This window comes from Amia ocellicauda, chromosome 15 (assembly GCF_036373705.1).
Source record: "Amia ocellicauda isolate fAmiCal2 chromosome 15, fAmiCal2.hap1, whole genome shotgun sequence".
In the NCBI taxonomy this organism is placed as follows: Eukaryota; Metazoa; Chordata; class Actinopteri; order Amiiformes; family Amiidae; genus Amia; species Amia ocellicauda.
In genome coordinates this window covers 27,015,478-27,034,125 of record NC_089864.1, presented here as the reverse complement: position 1 = coordinate 27,034,125, position 18,648 = coordinate 27,015,478, and the positions used below count along the sequence as shown (strand labels likewise).

At 38.2% G+C, this 18,648-nt stretch overlaps 1 protein-coding gene and 1 long non-coding RNA gene across 4 annotated transcripts in view; both read right to left on the bottom strand.

The window, feature by feature from the left end:
* The window catches only part of bcl2l13 (BCL2 like 13), a 35,090-nt gene that overhangs the window by 3,897 nt on the left and 12,545 nt on the right, over positions 1-18,648 (bottom strand). For all 3 annotated transcript variants that reach the window (XM_066724565.1, XM_066724563.1, XM_066724564.1), the window contains exon 6: positions 18,029-18,172. In XM_066724565.1, coding sequence (XP_066580662.1) covers positions 18,029-18,172 — 144 coding nt within the window. The remainder of the gene's footprint in view (positions 1-18,028; positions 18,173-18,648) is intronic.
* On the bottom strand, positions 14,376-15,998 carry LOC136771970 (uncharacterized). Its single transcript, XR_010822404.1, has 3 exons — positions 15,428-15,998; positions 14,657-14,733; positions 14,376-14,556 (listed from the first exon to the last, which is right to left on the bottom strand). It is a non-coding gene; the product is annotated as an uncharacterized LOC136771970 (long non-coding RNA).

The window sequence follows — 18,648 nt, the reverse complement described above, 5'->3', positions numbered from 1 at the left end:
TTTACAATATAAGAATATATATAGTAACATCAACTCGGTTTCAATATACTACTTTTAATCACACATTTTTCTGTACCCCTCAAATTTGAAAAAAATATTGCTATTCAAGATTAAAACTTCTTGTTCTAGGGATGCATTGTTGTTTAATGTATAGATACAGTGAACACATACCTATACATACTGCATCTTAAACAAAACTTGAGTATGCATTTCAAAAGTCTAACAGTAGGCTAATTATTTTAACTTATTTTACCGGTCACTATTATTATCTCAGGATTATTTAATCGCTTGCAAGATTACATGGTAAATTATACTACAGCTCCAGAAAAGGAGCAGTTATAACAGGAAAGGGCACACTGTGCAGGAATTGAGAGAAAGATAATGAGAATATTATAGTTTCCTTTCTGTGATAATCAAACCGATCAAGAAATAAAATTGTAGCTATGCAAACAAAAGTGTCTGAGGCAGAAAGAGGAATAAACTGATCAGCACACTAAGGTTAAGGTTGCTAAGGATTTCAACTCCACATTGAATCTCAGAAAAACAGTAAAGAGATGTCTTTGAGAAGCTGATGTGAGGAAGACTATTGTAACTTGAAACCCTTTTACAGATGAGAAAATGACAAAGGCACTAGATCAAAGTGGTTGGTCAGAAGAGCTTCATCCACAAAAAAACTGGTGTGATAAAAGAAAGGAGAGGTGCTGACATGTAATAGCTATAGTAAAATATGGAGGTGGAACTGCGTTGGTTCGGCATTCCCGATTTTAAAAATATCAACAAGATATTACTCTATTATACAGCATTAAAAAAAAAAAAAAAAACTTAAAACCAATGCCAAGTCTGACCTACACAAAACAGAACAGTGAGGATGAAAAGCTCAGTATGTATTATTGAACTCTGATTAGGAATAATGTTCAAAATTGCTGAAAAATAAATACATTACACTAAAATGGTTCCAGATGTATTTTGGAAGACTATAGTTAGGGTTATACTATATGTACATACTATTGTACAAGATGTAATAAATAGTTTAATGTCTGTTAATACTTATCTCTTACTAGATAATATTAATAAATAACCAATACATTTCTTGCAGTCCACTTGTGTTTGTTTTTTATTTCTGCATTCATGTTTTTATAAACTCACTGTCATCAGGTCATAAATGCAAATAAGCCATACTTTAAATAAGCTGTAAAAACAAGCTAAAAATAAAACCAAGAACTGAACAAAATACGTCAACACAACAAGATCACTGACAGAAAACCCAGACGCATCACAAAGAAAATTGCATGTAAAAGTACATTTTACAGGATGCTCTGACTAATTCCATATCTAAGGTTGTAGATATGGTGGTTTAAACCATTTATAATCTGCACTGCTGCAGAGCTCTTGTACACAAGCCAAACAGTTAAACCTCAAGCCTATCTTCACTTCCAAACTGTGCCAGTTCGCAGCTCAGGCATTGCCTCCAATTTCATTTGGATTTTAAACACAAGCATTCAGAAGTTTCTAGCAACTTTTTATTTTGTTATCATAATTTGTATATTCATTTATATAAACAAATGAAGGGATAAGAGAAAAAAACAAAGGTATATGACATGTTTAAAAGAGTGAAGATGTTAAAATGGCAATGGGCTGAACACATTGCGGGAAGACCAAATCAGAGATGTAAAAAAAAAAAAAAAAAAAAAAAAACAAGCTAATAGAATGGATGAATGAATGAATAGAATATATATATATATATATATATAAATCAACATAAATCAATATCAATCCACTGCTAGATGAAGGCCTTCCCAGGATGTTTGCACTTGTTTTGATTGATAGCTTCCCATTTCCATGTCACACCTACAATGTTTAAAATGTGTGTATGTCTTTTTTCATCTTTTGGGTTCCATTCTATAGCTTCTTTTGTCCATCTGTGATGCGTTTGCTCTTGCAATGTGTCCAGCCCACATTTTGGCTCTTTCAGTTACGTCACAATTTTGTTTGTCAGATCCATTCATTTATTTCTTTCACACACTCACACAACATTACAGAGACAAAACTTAGTCTTGAATCTTTGACATTACTTACCATCAAAATATAATTGGTATAGATACAAACTTCAAATAAATCTACACAGATGCTGAATATAGACAGCTTAAAATAAATGTATGGAGAAGACAACCGCACTCAAAGAAGTATATCTTGCACTGCTAAGACTTCAATGTCTATTATGTTGTTCATAATACTTTTGGTGAGTTTATAATGCAAATTTAATGTTAAGTATGAGTTTCCTTGCACAAAGGCATGAAGCAAATACATGCATAAATACTACTACTTCTACTATTAGTGCAATTCCCAGTAGTATTACTACGACTTGAACTACTAATAAAAGATAACAAGATTTTGTAATCAATAATCTCACTGCACACCATAAATGCCTCCATTTTAAAATCCTATGCATAATCAAAATCTTTAAAGGCGGCCGTAGACTGACACTACTTCTGGGTTTTTCAAGACCACAACACTTCCTCTGCAGTTGTAACTTATAGTGAAGAATTATTTCAGAAAAATCAGCATGACCAGGATTAAATAATGCATTTAGTTTTTTGAATGGCCATATAGCATTAGGAGTCCATCGGCTTCAGTTATCGCCTTTGTTGTAAATAAGAAATAAGAGTTGTTTTGTCACTGCCAGAAAATAAGCCACATCATCCACTACACTTAACCTGACATACTTTCTGTTCATTGAATTTTTTTATCTGTTGGTTTGTTTGTATTGCTGGAGACATGCATTAATATAGTGCAGTGCAGAAAGGTAATATTTTCTGCTGCACACAAACACCCTCTGCTGGTAACATCTATAAGGATACAAAAGGCTAATTTTACTGTATTATAGCAAACAGAGATTTTCATTTTGAAAATCACACCGGTTCTTTTGGTATTTTAAAATTTTCTAAGATTAAGGCATTACCACCAATTTTCATGTTGTGTGTGTGTAAATCAATTAAAATCTATGCTATTAAATGATGTCCTACATAATTAATACATTTCAGAATTGAACAGTGTGTGGCAAATTTAATGTATAAATTATCAAATGTATAAAAATCATTAACACTAGAAAACAATAAGAACCATGCCGATTTGTAAATAATCTGAATGATACAAATTGTATGGATTACTTGAGACGTTGGTTGATTTATGAAAATAAAACTGGGAAAATAAGAAGGAAGGCCTAATATGGTTCTTGACAATTTGCACAAACATCTGAAAGGTTGCCAACACACAACATAATCATAAACAGCTGGTGCTTAATGAAAAAGTCTATATCAGATGACCTTGGTATTCTTTGAGAGCATTCTCAGGGTGTAATGTGCTAGACTATTACAATAACAGTAATAAGTTAAGTCTGTAAACTTTTGACCATCACTGCAAGAAAATCAAGGCAGGCAGACTAAAGTTTACACATCCCTGGTCTTCAGTTACTTCAAGCAACTGAAATCCTTACAGTTTTGTCTAGGCTGAATCAATAAACCCAATAAACTTAAAAGATATCACTGATGATTGATGACTGTGAGCCTGAAACATCTAAAACCCTTAAAAATCATTACAATGTACTGCAGATGCAAGATGCAAGCAGATTCTGCATGGAGAAATCTGAAAATTGAAAACCTAAAACCTGTGCTTAGTTTGCCTCTCTCTTTGATGGTTGATCAACGACTAGCATCTAGTTAAAAAGGTTCTGTTGTTTTATAGACCCCATAAACAGTTTGCCTTACATAAAAAACAAAAACATCTGGCACAGTAGAATATGTACCGAGACTACCTGATAATGGGCAAGAACAGATAGCAGGAGGAGATTTCAAAAACTAAAGGAAGAAAACTGAGAATAAAGAGTGAAGCATCTGTTGCAACAATGTAATTCCCCCACGCCATTGGCCTCTGCTTCAGGAGGGGTCAAAGGTAAAAAATAAAAATAAAAAGCAAAGCCCCACCCCCCAGCTGCCCATCCATCCAGATCAGAGAGCACATTCTGATGCCTGGATTATAGGAATTAGGAATGTACTGGGACATTCCATTTCCTCTCTGTTGCTAACGGCCACTGAAGGAAATTAATTCTGGCATGTGCGCTGCGGGAGGATTCAAGCAAAAACAGATTTCAATATCCTTTCACAATCATCTCAACATGCAAGGGCAGATTTTCACGTGTAATCCTCTCAGGCACAAAAAAACAACTTTGGTGTCTATGGACTGTCTCTAGTCAGCACAGAATGATGTTGTGGTTTCAGTTGGCTGGTATGGGTGGTTCAGTTATGAGAAGTTTGAATAATTCCAGTAATAAACTAAAGCATAGTGGAGATCTTCACAGTATATTTTGAGTGTGTGGATATTTGAAAATCAAAATATCCAGGATCACAAATGTTCACGGCACAAAAAAATAGCATAAATGCACATTGTAAGGACACTGACTTAATAAATGAGATTTAAATGACCAGAACACTTAAAAAAAAAATCTGCCCTTAACTGCCTGCATATAGTTAGCTAGAGTTGCTGCATAATTCTAACTATGTGGCACACTCCCAATAAACAGTTTCTTACAATTGTCCCAACATAACCTGTGCAAACCTCTGGCATCACACCATAAAAGGTGGATCAATTAATTTCTATAGAACCCCCTACACACTGAAACAATTGCTGGCAATTTGCCACGTATTGTTGCCGGCAAGGTCTGTGTGAATGGGACATTGCCGGCAAATCGTTGCTGGCAATTTTCCGGCAAGGGTCCTAGTGAAATTGCCGGCAATTTACCAGCAACGTGTAGCCAGAATATGATTGCCAATCAGAAAAGGGGCGCATTTTTGCGACCACAACACGACAAGGTTAAGCGACCTTTGAACAAGAACTTATGACTGTAACAAGAAACGGACCAGTTTGTTAGAAATGGCGGAGGTTGAAAATAATATAAATCGCAGCAATTCTGAGTGTTATTGATGAACCAACAACTATTGTCACACATGTCAGAAGTTATGTACCAATAAATAATAAAAAATATATTATCTCTATACAGGCAAACATGTTTCCCCCTCACACTGGGTTCGTTTCAAATGATATCGGTTTGGTTGGTTTGCTGTGACACAATGTATCCGTCACTGCATCACAAAGAAAATTGCATGTAAAAGTACATTTTACAGGATGCTCCGACTAATTCCTTATGGGCAAGCATAAGGATCTGAGCGACTTTGACAAGGACCAAATTGTGATGGCTAGACGACTGGGTCAGAGCATCAAAACTGCAGCTCTTGTGGGGTGTTCCCGGTCTGCAGTGGTCAGTACCTATCAAAAGTGGTCCAAGGAAGGAAAAGGGGTGAACCAGTGACAGGGTCATGGGTGGCCAAGGCTCACTGATGCACGTGGGGAGCGAAGGCTGGCCCGTGTGGTCCGATCCAACAGACGAGCTACTGTAGCTCAAATTGCTGAAAAAGTGAATGCTGGTTCTGATAGAAAGGTGTCAGAACACACAGTGCATCGCAGTTTGTTGCGTATGGGGCTGCGTAGCCGTAGACCAGTCAGGGTGCCCATGCTGACCCCTGTTCACTGCCGAAAGCGCCTACAATGGGCACGTGAGCATCAGAACTGGACCACGGAGCAATGGAGGAAGGTGGCCTGGTCTGATGAATCACGATTTCAAGGTGTTGACTTGGCCTCCAAATTCCCCAGATCTCAATCCAATCGAGCATCTGTAGGATGTGCTGGACAAATAAGTCCGATCCATGGAGGCCCCACCTCGCAACTTACAGGACTTAAAGGATCTGCTGCTAACGTCTTGGTGCCAGATACCACAGCACACCTTCAGAGGTCTAGTGGAGTCCATGCTACAACGGGTCAGGGCTGTTTTGGCGGCAAAAGGGGGACCTACACAATATTAGGCAGGTGGTCAAATGTTATGGCTGATCAGTGCATATTGCCTATATAAAAATATACAATAACACAGTAGTGTGACGTCTCCTAAATATCCATCTCGGAGTATTTTACTGCTACTGCCATCTCTGTTTTTTGTGTGAATGCATCCTTGCCGGCAATTTTCTGGCATTCAAACCAAGTGTGAATGGGGGCAACGGGAAAAAGCAGGCAAACTTTGCCGGCATTTCAGTGTGAATGGGGCTTTAGACAGCGAGTCTAAACATTTATAAAGTACAAACATTTCACAAACTGCATTGTAACACTGTGAAAAGTCCCAATGCCTAGTATCTGATAGGTAAAACTCCTAAAGACTCTAGACCACCCCTGTAGGTTCTTGTGTATGCTGGTGGTTTTCTTTCCAACAGAGTCCTCAATTACTTAATTTCTGTAAATTATTCAATTTGACATTTACAATATCCTGGGGCCTGGATAGGTGTTTAAATGTATCCAACTTATTAAACAATTAGACCAATTAAATCAATGAGGAGTCTGCTGGAACAAAAACTAGCATACACATGATCCTCCGGAGATTGAGTTTGAGACCCCTGCTCTAGACCAGTCTGCCCAAACCCAGTTTCTGAGAGCCCGTATCCTACAGGTTTTATAGGGAACCTTTAAAATATTAAATTTCTTAACAACTAGGACAATATGATATAATCAATTAAGCAGGTGATTTGTTAAATGAAGTTATCTAGAGATTTGGTATGTAGAAAATTAACTACCCTTTTCAGCCCTAAATGAACCTTAATTGAACACAACCATTTGCTTAACTGATCAATAACTTCCATATGGTCTTTCAAAATTTGTGATTTAGGGTGACCAACAAAACGTACTGGATAGGGGCTTTCAGGACGTTGTTTGAGTACCACTGTTCTAGACTATATTTTGGCTGTTGACAAGTCCAAATTCTACAGACATTCTTCGTTGAATGCTTGATTCCAGTTACTTGAACTAACCCGCTGTAATATCTTCTCTAGGTCAATATAATTTTCTGTCAATATTTTTCTTTAATATGCTGCAAGTTGGAATCCCCAACATGTGACCCTCAAACTGGCATGGGAAAAATTAAGACTGCATGCACTAGTGCTCTGAAATGGGCATTGTGAGCCCATCTACTTCTTTTCAATGTGTGAGCTCCCAACACAAACAGCAGAGCTGTAGAACTGAAGGGAGGCTGAAGGGAGGACTAATGCAGCAGGCAACCAGGGACACTGCTGCATGGCAAACCAACATCAAAGTCACCCATCCCAGGAAACACTTTTCAAATTGTGAGCTAACTCCTTGGCGAATTCCATTCACAGGTGGCTATAGCATCACCTACACAGGAACCAGTGACTTTAGGGTCCAACCAGTGCTCAAAGTGGAAGCTTTTAAGGGTTTAGACACCTGGGAACCAGAGAAGTTTAATTTTCCAAAGAGACCTACATTAATGAAAACATTATCTTGTAATTAATGTTTTGGAGCTCAATGTGTTAAACAAATTGGGAGTCTATCACATCCTCATCTCACTTACATGAGTTCACAGGGAATATGACATCCTTCCCTCTGGTATCAGAAAGATTATTCCATGTTTGCGAACCGTAAGTGTGTTAAATGTGCCTGTAAATGTCTTTGTAGGATGCTATAATTGAGCACAAGACACTACCAGGAGGAGCCAAAGGGCAGAGAGAAACAGGAGACTGATTGACTTTCAATGCCATAGGCCCAGGTGTGAACTCCAGTGTGGCTGTTCACACTATTTGCCAGAACCATTGTGAGAGAACTGGGGAAAGATTGGAGGGTAGGTTGTCTTCAAGCGGACACTTTTTGTAAATTAAATTCTCAAAAAAAAACGTAGCATTGTAAACATTAATGTTTACTTGTCTTGCACAAAGTAAAAATAAATAAATGCATTTATTTTCTGTAACCTGTCATGCATGCACTTATTTTAAAAGGAACATTGCAGGATTTTACACAAACTTTATGACACCATCCCTCCTCAGGTCTTTGTTATTCTTAGAATACTTTTTTTAATGTCATCCTTAAAATATATATATTTTTAATAACATATTAAAGCATTAGCCTGTTATCACTATTGAAAAACAGCTGTCTCCAAGATCAAAATGTTGTTTTAGTCTAACCTTCCCCACATTCTTAATTTCTAGCATTGCAGTTGTATAGTATAGATGTACAGACAGTATGCAATTAAGCAAAACCAGGAGGGAACAAATCCCAGATTGAGGCCGGTTGGCAATGATGTTGTAGAATCCAATCTGCACTATGAAGGATTAAATAACCGCTATGGATTTTGTACTTTTTATATAAGCGGATTTTAACGGTTGTTATTTATTTTTTCTCCGAGAGAATGGATTTTTAAAGCTCAAAATAGACAGCAATTAAAATGGCCAATGTTGCCCCAACACCTGTAAGCAGACAACTGAATCTAGGCTGATTATCTGTTATCCTTGTGTGAAATCCTTAGGCTGGGTTTTATCCTGTGCACATCAATAACCACAAAAGCAGAGTCAAACAGTTGCTGTCTCTTCCCAAACCAATTGGGCCCATACACGACAAAACACATAAACCCCCAAATACAGACAAGAGCTTCGGTCTTCTGAGTCACCTGTACCTACACAATAGTTAAGCAGTTCAGAGTTCTTTGTAAAATAAAGAATGCAACAGGTTTTTCAGCAATCTAATTCAAAGTGCACTAATACAAACAACCCAGACAATATTTAAAAGGCATACCTGAGCTTTACTGCAGATGTGGAAAAGCAGCAGAGATGGTTGTAAAGAATTTGAGCAGCGATTATGCTTTATCGACACATACAGGTTCCTACAACTAGCCAAGCTGCAGCGGCTGTATGCACCCCGGTGCAGACGTTCTGGGTCTGCAACTACCCTGTATACTCCTATTATCCAAACACGCTCTGACCGACACAGCCCTGTTGTAAACTGCACCACAGCGAGTCATAGTGCAATCACTTCGTGGCATGATATGCATTTTCTCAGCACTTATTCTGTTCCCTCCTCCGCCTGGGGCAAGAAATACAAATTCCACAGTGAAAGGTAACGAAACAAATACACTAAGAAAAAACCCTCCTACCTTGCAAATAAGGTGGCTGTAACAGGGAACTCAACAAATAAGGCACAATCAGCACTTGGTAACACTTACATGAAGTGGAAGATGTACAGATCATTTGAACAAGAAGCATTTAACTGGGCAAAGCATTGCTGATGCTTTGCATGCAATTTATGGACCACTGGAGAATTTCCATACCACTCCTCAGTCATGTGATGCCCGAGAAAGATTGGCTTTGCAGTTGAAAACCTCAATATCTGACGACCCTGAAATTTGCAGGTTTATAATGGTAGATGGAGTATTCAGTTCAAAAGCAGTATGCAAATTAAATAAGTGTTCCGTGTCAATCTCTGACACACCTCTTGCCAAATCTTTTGCATATTACTGATGTACAGCTGAGGGTTTTAACATACTTTATGTAAAGGAGCTCAAGTTAAATAACTGACATAATGTATATTAAAATACAAGATCACCTGTCCATAATTACAATTACAGGAAACGTCATTTTATGTTTTCAGGTTTGCTATGTTTTTACAAAAGAAAGGGAAAGATGTGAATGGTGACATTTCTTCTACAAAGTTGTAATATCCAGGACCAACATACAATGGAGCCATCAAACACACACTTAATAGGCCCAGCTGGGGGGCCAAGTAATGGCCCCTACACAAACTTTTTTGACTCACTTATTTGGATTTTTTTTAATTTCAGAACAAAGTCCCAACTATTTGTTTGGTTTCAATAACAGTTGTATGGGAGTGCCATGTAAAGAGACTATGTAACAAATTGTTAATTTAAACTAGATTACTCAAAGTACTGGGACAAGCTTCCTTCTGCCAGTAATTGAGTGTCAGCCTTAGCAAATTTTATAGTGCAAATCCTTACACCTACTGTACCCAAGATAACACAATATAACAAAGCTGGGAGTGTAACACAATGGGGGAGGATAATAGAATTTAACATGTTTATTGAAGACATCTAGGATAAACTGGAGGGGCAGGATTAGACCACAGAGATGCTACTGCACTAGGAGCTACCCCTGGACATTTAGCAGAAGTAATGCAGCAGGGCACCAGTTAACTAGACTGGTCAAGGGGATGTGCACAATTGGCCGAGGGCTGCTGGCCCAGCAGCAACCTGTGAGATTGCAGTATTATCAGCGAGAGTGGAGTTAGCTCTGTCTATAATGCATAAGGTCTGCCAGCAAGATGACATGATAGTACATGTTTGAGAAAATGAGGGAATGTGGTTTGTCTTATGCTGGTACAAATTGTGTAGCTGGTGGACAATATGCAATTCCAAATTAAGAGGATAGTCAATAATTGTAATGATTAATAAATAAATAAATAAATAAATAGTACTCATTCATGTATTTGTCATTTACTTTTGATATGATGTATTTTGATAGTAAAGCAATCCAACAGTTAATACAGAAATAAAATAATCCTTTCCACTGTAAGAAAGACAAAGAAGATTCTGTGAGTGGAAAAGCTAATGCCTAGCATGGCTGCGTTGTCATACCGGTCACATTACTGCTGGATAATATAAATTATATGTATACATAAATTATGCCTCATTGAAACAAAAGCGAAAATGAGAACAAACTCTCCAAAACCAATAAAATACATACCATGATCTGAGAAAGCTGTAAAAAATAAAAACAAAGCCAACTGCTTTAAAGGTGATGACATTTAGACAAAAGTAAAAGAAAGAGGAGTTGTGGTTAGTAAACCGACACCAGATGATTAATTTGCCTTACACAAAATTAAACAATGAAATTATCAATACTTTGTATTATGAATGCATTATTTAACTATGTGATCACTACTCAAGTGTAATGTAATGACGTATATTATGTGCTATGACTGCAAATATCTATCTTACACTATAATTTTGATGTCCAATTTATTGGAATAGATGCGAGAGGCATCTGTTGCATTGCAACATATGCACTGGATTATAATGTTCCACTACATACAGTGACTCTCAAAAGTATTCACCCCCTTGGACTTTTCCACATTTCATTGTGTTACAACATGAAATCAGAATGGCTTTAAATCAGGAGTTATTGCCACTGATCAACACACAAAATGTCCATGTCAAAGTGAAAAATATAAATCTAATTTAATTACAAATGCAAAACAGAAAACAATTGAATGCATAAGTAATCACCCCCTTCAGTCAATATTTGGTAGAGGCACCTTTGTCAGCAATTACAGCCATGAGTCTATGTGGATAAGTCTCTACCAGCTTTGCACATCTGTACACGGCAATGTTTGCCCATTCTTCTTTGCAAAATTGCTCAAGATCCATCAAGTTGGATGGGGACCTTTGGTGAACAGAAATTTTCAACTCTTTCCACATATTCTCAATCCGATTGTGGCCCAGGCTTTGACTGTATGGCCACTCCAGGACACTGACTTTTTTATTGTTAAGCCACTCCAGTGTGGCTTTGGCTGTATGTTTGGGATCACTGTACTGCTGGAAGATTAATCTTCTCCCAAGTCCCAGGTGTCTTGCATACTTCAAGTTTTCTTCCTGGAATTCCCTGTACTTTGCTGCATCCATTTTGCCCTCTATCTTTTCAAGGTTTCCAGGCCCTGATGCAGAGAACCATCCCCATAGAATGATGCTGCCACCACCATGCTTCAAGGTAGGGATGATGTGAGATGTTAAGCTTGCGCCTTTTGGCAAACTCTAGCTGAGATTTGATGCAAGTTTTTTTCAACAATGGCTTTCGTTTTGCAACTCTCCCATAAAGTTCACGTTTGTGAAGCACCCAGGCTATTGTTGCAGTATGCACAGTGTCTCTCAGCTCAGCCGTGGAAGACTAACTCCTTTAGAGTTGCCATAGGCCTCTTGGTGGCCTCCCTGACTAGTGCCCTTCTCTCCCAGATACTCAGTTTTTGAGGATGGCCTGATCTAGGCAGATTCACAGTTGTGTCATATTCTCTCCATTTCTTAATAATGTACTGTGCTCTGGGGGATATTCAATGCCTTGGAAATGTTCTTATATCCTACCGCTGATTGGTGCTTCTGAAGAACCTTATTCCGGATTTTATATGAATATTCCTTCGTCTTCATGATGTGCCAGAGACAGGTGCATTTAACCTGAAATTATGTGACACACCTTAGTTGACTCCATTCAATTAATTACGTGGCGCCTAAAGACAATTGGTTTCACCACAGCTCAATCAGGCATGTCATAGCAAAGGGGGCGATTAATTATGCATTCAATTATTTTCAGTTTTGTATCTGTAATTCAATTTAGAACAATTAGCAGGTTTTATATTTTTCACTTTGACATTATGGACATTTTCTGGGTTGATCAGTGGCAAAAAAATAAATTAAATCCATTCTGATGAAATGTGGAAAAGTCCAAGTGGTTGAATATTTTTGAGAGCCACTGTATATTGCAAAGCAGCAATTGCATTATGAACTGTAAAATCACATTTGAAAAAAGGGTCTCCAAAATAAAATAATGCAATAGGTGAACAACACAACACAACCACTATTGCTTCAGTATGCTGCAACAACTGGGTATTAATGCCAAGATTGTATGCCAGGATGTTAAAACACGAAAGCGGTTTGCACCCTAGCACAATCACTACTGGATTTCAGGTACAAAGGTTTAGTTCTCTCAAAGATTCAACACAAACAGAGTTCAAATAAATGATTTATTCTCCCAGTATTTGCTTGTCCTTTTTAAAAACTATTTAAAAAGTTGAATATGCAATACAGGGTTGGAAATTATCACTGACCCATTACCAAGTTCCACAATTAAAAACTCTTTTCACAAAACTATATATTTTTAATTATAAGGTGTATATACACCGATCAGCCATAACATTATGACCACTGACAGGTGAAGTGAATAACACTGATAATCTCGTAATCATAGCACCTGTCAGTGGTTGGGATATATTGGGCAGCAAGTGAACATTTTGTCCTCAAAGTTGATGTGTTAGAAGCAGGAAAAATGGGCAGCGTAAGGATCTGAGCGACTTTGACAAGGGCCAAATTGTGATGGCTAGACGACTGGGTCAGAGCATCTCCAAAACTGCAGCTCTTGTGGGGTGTTCCCGGTCTGCAGTGGTCAGTACCTATCAAAAGTGGTCCAAGGAAAGAAAAGCGGTGAACCGGCGACAGGGTCATGGGCAGCCAAGGCTCACCAATGCACGTGGGGAGTAAAGGCTGGCCCGTGTGGTCCAATCCAACAGACGAGCTACTGTAGCTCAAATTGCTGAAAAAGTGAATGCTGGTTCTGATAGAAAGGTGTCAGAACACACAGTGCATCACAGTTTGTTGCGTATGGGGCTGCGTAGCCGCAGACCAGTCAGGGTGCCCATGCTGACCCCTGTCCACTGCCGAAAGCGCCTACAATAGGCACGTGAGCATCAGAACTGGACCACGGAGCAATGGAAGAAGGTGGCCTGGTCTGATGAATCACGAGTTCAAGGTGTTGATCTGGTCCATTCAGCTGAAAACATAATGGAACCAAATTTAAGATTATTCCCAATATTATTTAGCTCTCGATGATTTACAAGAGACTTCCGAGTTGTGAATCAGCTTGTAAGGGCAGAAAATGTAAAGTCTCTTCCCTTTGTTGATGAAGTTGATTACATGCATTCTTCTGATGGCTCAGGGATTTCCACAGACAAAGCCACGTTTAAACTCTACTGCAATGTGAGTTATGTAACAGAGACACTGTACAATATCTAGCCTACTATAAAATTAAAAACCCACCAGGGCTGCAGTTGTAGGGTAGAATTTGGATATAATGGTCACTCAACCAAAGACAACCACAACTTTTGTATTTCCACTTTGATAAGTTTGGCTCAGAGATAATTTTTGATATGGCTTAAATACTTTTAGCTACCACACACAAGACCTTTGTTTTCTGAGAAGTACAGTGCTGTATGACAAAACGAGGGCTGATCATGGCAATAACTGCTACATGAACTAGGCTACATAAGGAGAGCCAAGCCAAATGGTTTTAAGATGCAGTTGATATGTTGATATGCATTCACGCATGCACGCACGCACACTTAAAAAGGTCTCAATTCATAATGATAAATAAAAACAGCATGATTTAAGACCTTGTGAAATCTGATGGTACCATGAACACCCCTCCCCCATTTGGTCCAATGGTACATTCTTCTCAGAAATCACAATCCTGTGCTCTCTGCTGCAGTATGACAAAATTGAAACATATACCAATATGATGCAACTTCTGAATTACTTTTTTAATCATGTTTTATTATAACAATGAAAGGAGTATAGCTCAAGAAACTGTTAAAGTCAGACAGAGAATTTCTGTTTTTGATTCACATATTCCCTCATTTCACTTGGATTCATGCTCAAAAATAAAATTTCTTTATGATATATTATTTCTATGCTCATTACAGCACATTAGTAACCAACTTTAATGTTGATGCAAATACTTTATTAAATACCATTCTAAATACAACTTATTATACCTACTTTGCCACACAATGGAGCAGATATTTGGAGGCCCAGTCCTGTGCAGTATACACCCACCTAAGGAGACGCTAGCATTGACATGACAATATCAAGGGCATGGAAAAAAAAAACGAAAAACAAACAGGCACTTGAAAAGCAAAGAGATGGATGCCATTAAGGTTCTCTCACCACTTAACACATGCCATTAAGCCAACATCGCATACCAACAAGGTCCCAGTTAATTTTCCAAATTAACACTTCGCACTCTGGGGGGAAAAATAAACAATAAAAACAGCTTTGTCCAATTGTAGGACAGACACACTGTCCCCAATACAAATCCAGTCTGAATGATGCACGGTCATATTCTAGCCTTCAACAGCCGACTTTGTTTTAGTTTTAAGATGTCTCCCCTCTCCTAGCTATGTGGCAATAACAACTACTGACATTAATACAAGCACAGTCCAATTAGGCTAGAAAAGCAATAAGATTACTAATTAAGACAATTAAATGACATGCGTATTTGATGGGAGGAGAAAACTAAAAAACACACATACATATACATACACACACAAATTCAATAAACTCAATTTTTATTTTATTCATTCATATAGATTCTCGCCAATCTATATGAATAACTTTGGACACACCCCTGTGACCGTTTTAAAAAGCATCCTAAAATGCATCCACTGAAAAGGATTTGAGTTTGACTTCCCAAATCAAACGTTGAGAACCATGCACTACTCACTATTATTGTACAATGCACAGAGCTGTAGGTTCCCCTTGCATGTTGAAAAGCAAGCAACCTGAAGACCTAAGCAAATGTTTTTTTTTCTGCAGAATCACTTCATAAATATTTATACTCTTCAGAGTTGCCTTCCCACAATTTTATTACATAGTGTCATTGTTCATTTTGAACACTTCAATTAAACCAAACAGATAATGGAAATGAAAGTGTCCTACCTGACTCCTTTATCCTAGCCTGGGTAGGAGAGAGAGATAAAAATGTAGAGACAGAGGAGTGCAGAGGCTGCCTACTGATGGCAATGAAAGCAGAGCATGAGAGAGAGAGAGAGAGAGAGAGAGAGAGAGAGAAAGAGAGCAAGAGAGCGCGCTGATTGGGGACAGTGAGATTGTTTATGCTCAGGACACAGCTGCAGGGTTCAGGGAGAACAGGCTGCCGCCAGATCGCTCTAGTTGCAGCAGTAGAATTTTTTTTTTCCCCTCCCTCCCTCCGTCCATTCCTGACATAACACTCGGACAGAATGAGACTGCAGTTTGTCTTCTAATGTAGGTCTATTTCGGTAGAGATTCCAGCAAGGACTGCGTGCAGGTGCAAACTATCAAAATTGTCTCGTGTTGTTCCTTTGCATTTATTTATTTTTTTATTGACTGGGGAGCTGCATCGTTTTACCCGTTTACCCCTTACACCACTCAAATGTACTGAATGCATGTTAAGAAAAGCCAAACTAAGACTGGGATTAAATCAAAACTTTGACCCACCCGCTAATAGAAATATACAGAACTTTACTCAGTTGCGGCTTCATTTTTAAGAAGATGCCACTTTCTTCTAATCATAAATGTAACTGCTATGATGTACAGGTTTGTAGTTTGCTATTAGCGGGTGGTCAAAATTTTGATTTAATCTGGCCCTACATTTTTTTGTTTAAAGACACTGAACCAAAAATCCAATATTCCCAAGTAGGTCTTACAAGATAACGGATTTACAGGGGAAGCCTGTAAACTGCAACTAGAAAGAACTTTGAGGAACTGTATTGCACACACTCACACTATTTCATATTGAACAGGAAGAGCTGGTTGAGGTTCACCTTCTGCATCAACCTACATGATGTTTGCACAGAGACTGTCAGCAGAATGCACTGAGATACTTAAGATCTTGTCATTGTCAGCTGGACAGCATTTCCTTTCTAATCTAATAAAATGCCTTTCAAACTGAAATTGAGGAGAAGGATGCACACAAAAGCCCCTAAAAGGACATTTCAAATCCCAAATCTACATGGTACTGCCCTTCTGGGAGCTGTGGATTTGCTTTCAGATCGAAAACACAACATTAAGACCTGCAGCAGCTTGGACATGATAAAGAAGAGTGTGGTTGAAGGGAAGGTAGATTATTTTCATACAGCAGAGACATTAATCAGGCCAGATGAATATATACTGGACAGGGGAGGTGTAAGGTTTGATTTTAAAGCCTTGAGTATTCTGCACTTTTTAATTTTTTTGCAGCATTTTAAATTCAACAATACTACAGAAGAATGTGAAAACCTCTTCCGCAGTCAGCAATGTTCCGATCCAGATAAAGAATCCCTCTGTGCATCATTGGTGCGCACTGGGTTCTGTGTAGGCAGATGTGCCATACTGACCAGGAAACTAACACCCTCCCTCCATTGGCAGATGGCTGCCCTGCCACAAACAGGATTATTTTTCTGCACATTAATGTTCTTTTTAGGACTGTAGTGACAATAGTGTAATATTCCAGAACTTCGAATGGGCAGGTCTGTAGTCACAGCTGAGGGAGGTACAGTTACACTATGGCACTCAAACACTGATCTAATTTAATTTCCTTTTATTAGGAGTGATTCATAATAATTTAGTGTTTCAGACTTTGTTTATGTAGATCAATATCTCCACTTGATTCCATTTTTAAAATTGTAATATTCAGATAAGTCACGTATATTTCAACCTGGATAGAAAATAATTTATATAATAACCCAATAATTATTAAAACAATATTAAAATTTGTCTCAGAGACTCTTGTATGTGTATATATATATATATATTTTTTTTTAAGGGTGTGAAAAAAGCAGTACAAATGGCAAAGCACCTGAATGAAAACAGAGAAAAATGTGTGGTTTTGATGATTGAACCTGTAATTGCAATAATTGCAAAAGGCAAACTATAATGAGAAACAGGATTTTAAAATGTAACTATTTCAGGAGTTATCCTAATAATAGGATTTTTTAAACTGTCCCCCCATATGATACCACAACCCCTGGAGTGTCTCTGGGGAATATGTAATGCATGTATTAATAGAGAAATGAACAGGGGGTCTGAAATTTACAGCTTGTTCAATGTATGTTGGGAATCAGGCATTGCGTTTAGATGGAAAGTAAAAACAGTATTCTGGTGCCCCCTTGTGCACAGCACTTAACACTTTACCTTCAAAGACAAGGAGGTCTCAGTCAGCCAGTCTGGATTTTGGCGTTCACAGACTCCTCAAAAGCCCTGTCCTACTGCAGCATTCCCTTTCTACAGATTATGATCCAAGTTGAAGTACAATTAAAATAGAACACTTGTTGTTTAAAATAGGTTCTCTCTTCAGCATAACAAGAACATAACCGCAATAATAGTAAAAAGTTAGCCTGTTGTATATCCTTGTGTGCAATTGCTGCATTTTACTCCGTTCCTTTAAGCAGGGATGACCATTCTTGGGTCTGAAGTGCATCAGAAAACAATAATTTAAGGTGACCAATAGATCAACAGAGCTTCTACCTTTAATGTGGCAACCCTTCTGAATTCAAAGCAGTGCTCTCAAGCCAGGCTTACCCATCCTCCCTGCTGGATGATGTAATCGGCCACAGCCTCCTCCAGATACTGCACTCCCAGAGGCAGCAGTGTGCCAAGTGCCTGCTCTCCCTGCCTCGTCAGCTCCTTCATCAGACTCTGCAGAAGCACCAGGGGCACCAGCACCTAGGGGTTTACAGGGACACATCACAATGCTGTGCTCTCAGAGAAGCCAAACCTTGTTTAGGTCAACACATGAGGCTGCAAGGTACACAAAAAAAGTTTACTTAGCAGCTATAATTACTTTCAAAGCTAGCTCTGCATAACATATAATTTCTGTTCTGGCCAGCATTGTAACTGAAGACCTCAATCAGGGTTCCTTTATTTTGTTACATGAAATACATATTTTTCCATTTAAAATCTGCTGGCACCATTCAACAACTGCATAATAAACATACTGTAAAATATGTAACACTGCAAGTTATGTATTGTACACCAATTTACATAAAAGTGCATAAACATAAAAGAACATAAATAACTAGTATATAAATAAAGCAATAGGATACATAGAATCTAAAATAAATTGCAAGATACAATAATATACCAATTGAGGGACACCAGCAGAACTCGAGACATTAATGGCAAGCCTGTCGTACAAACAC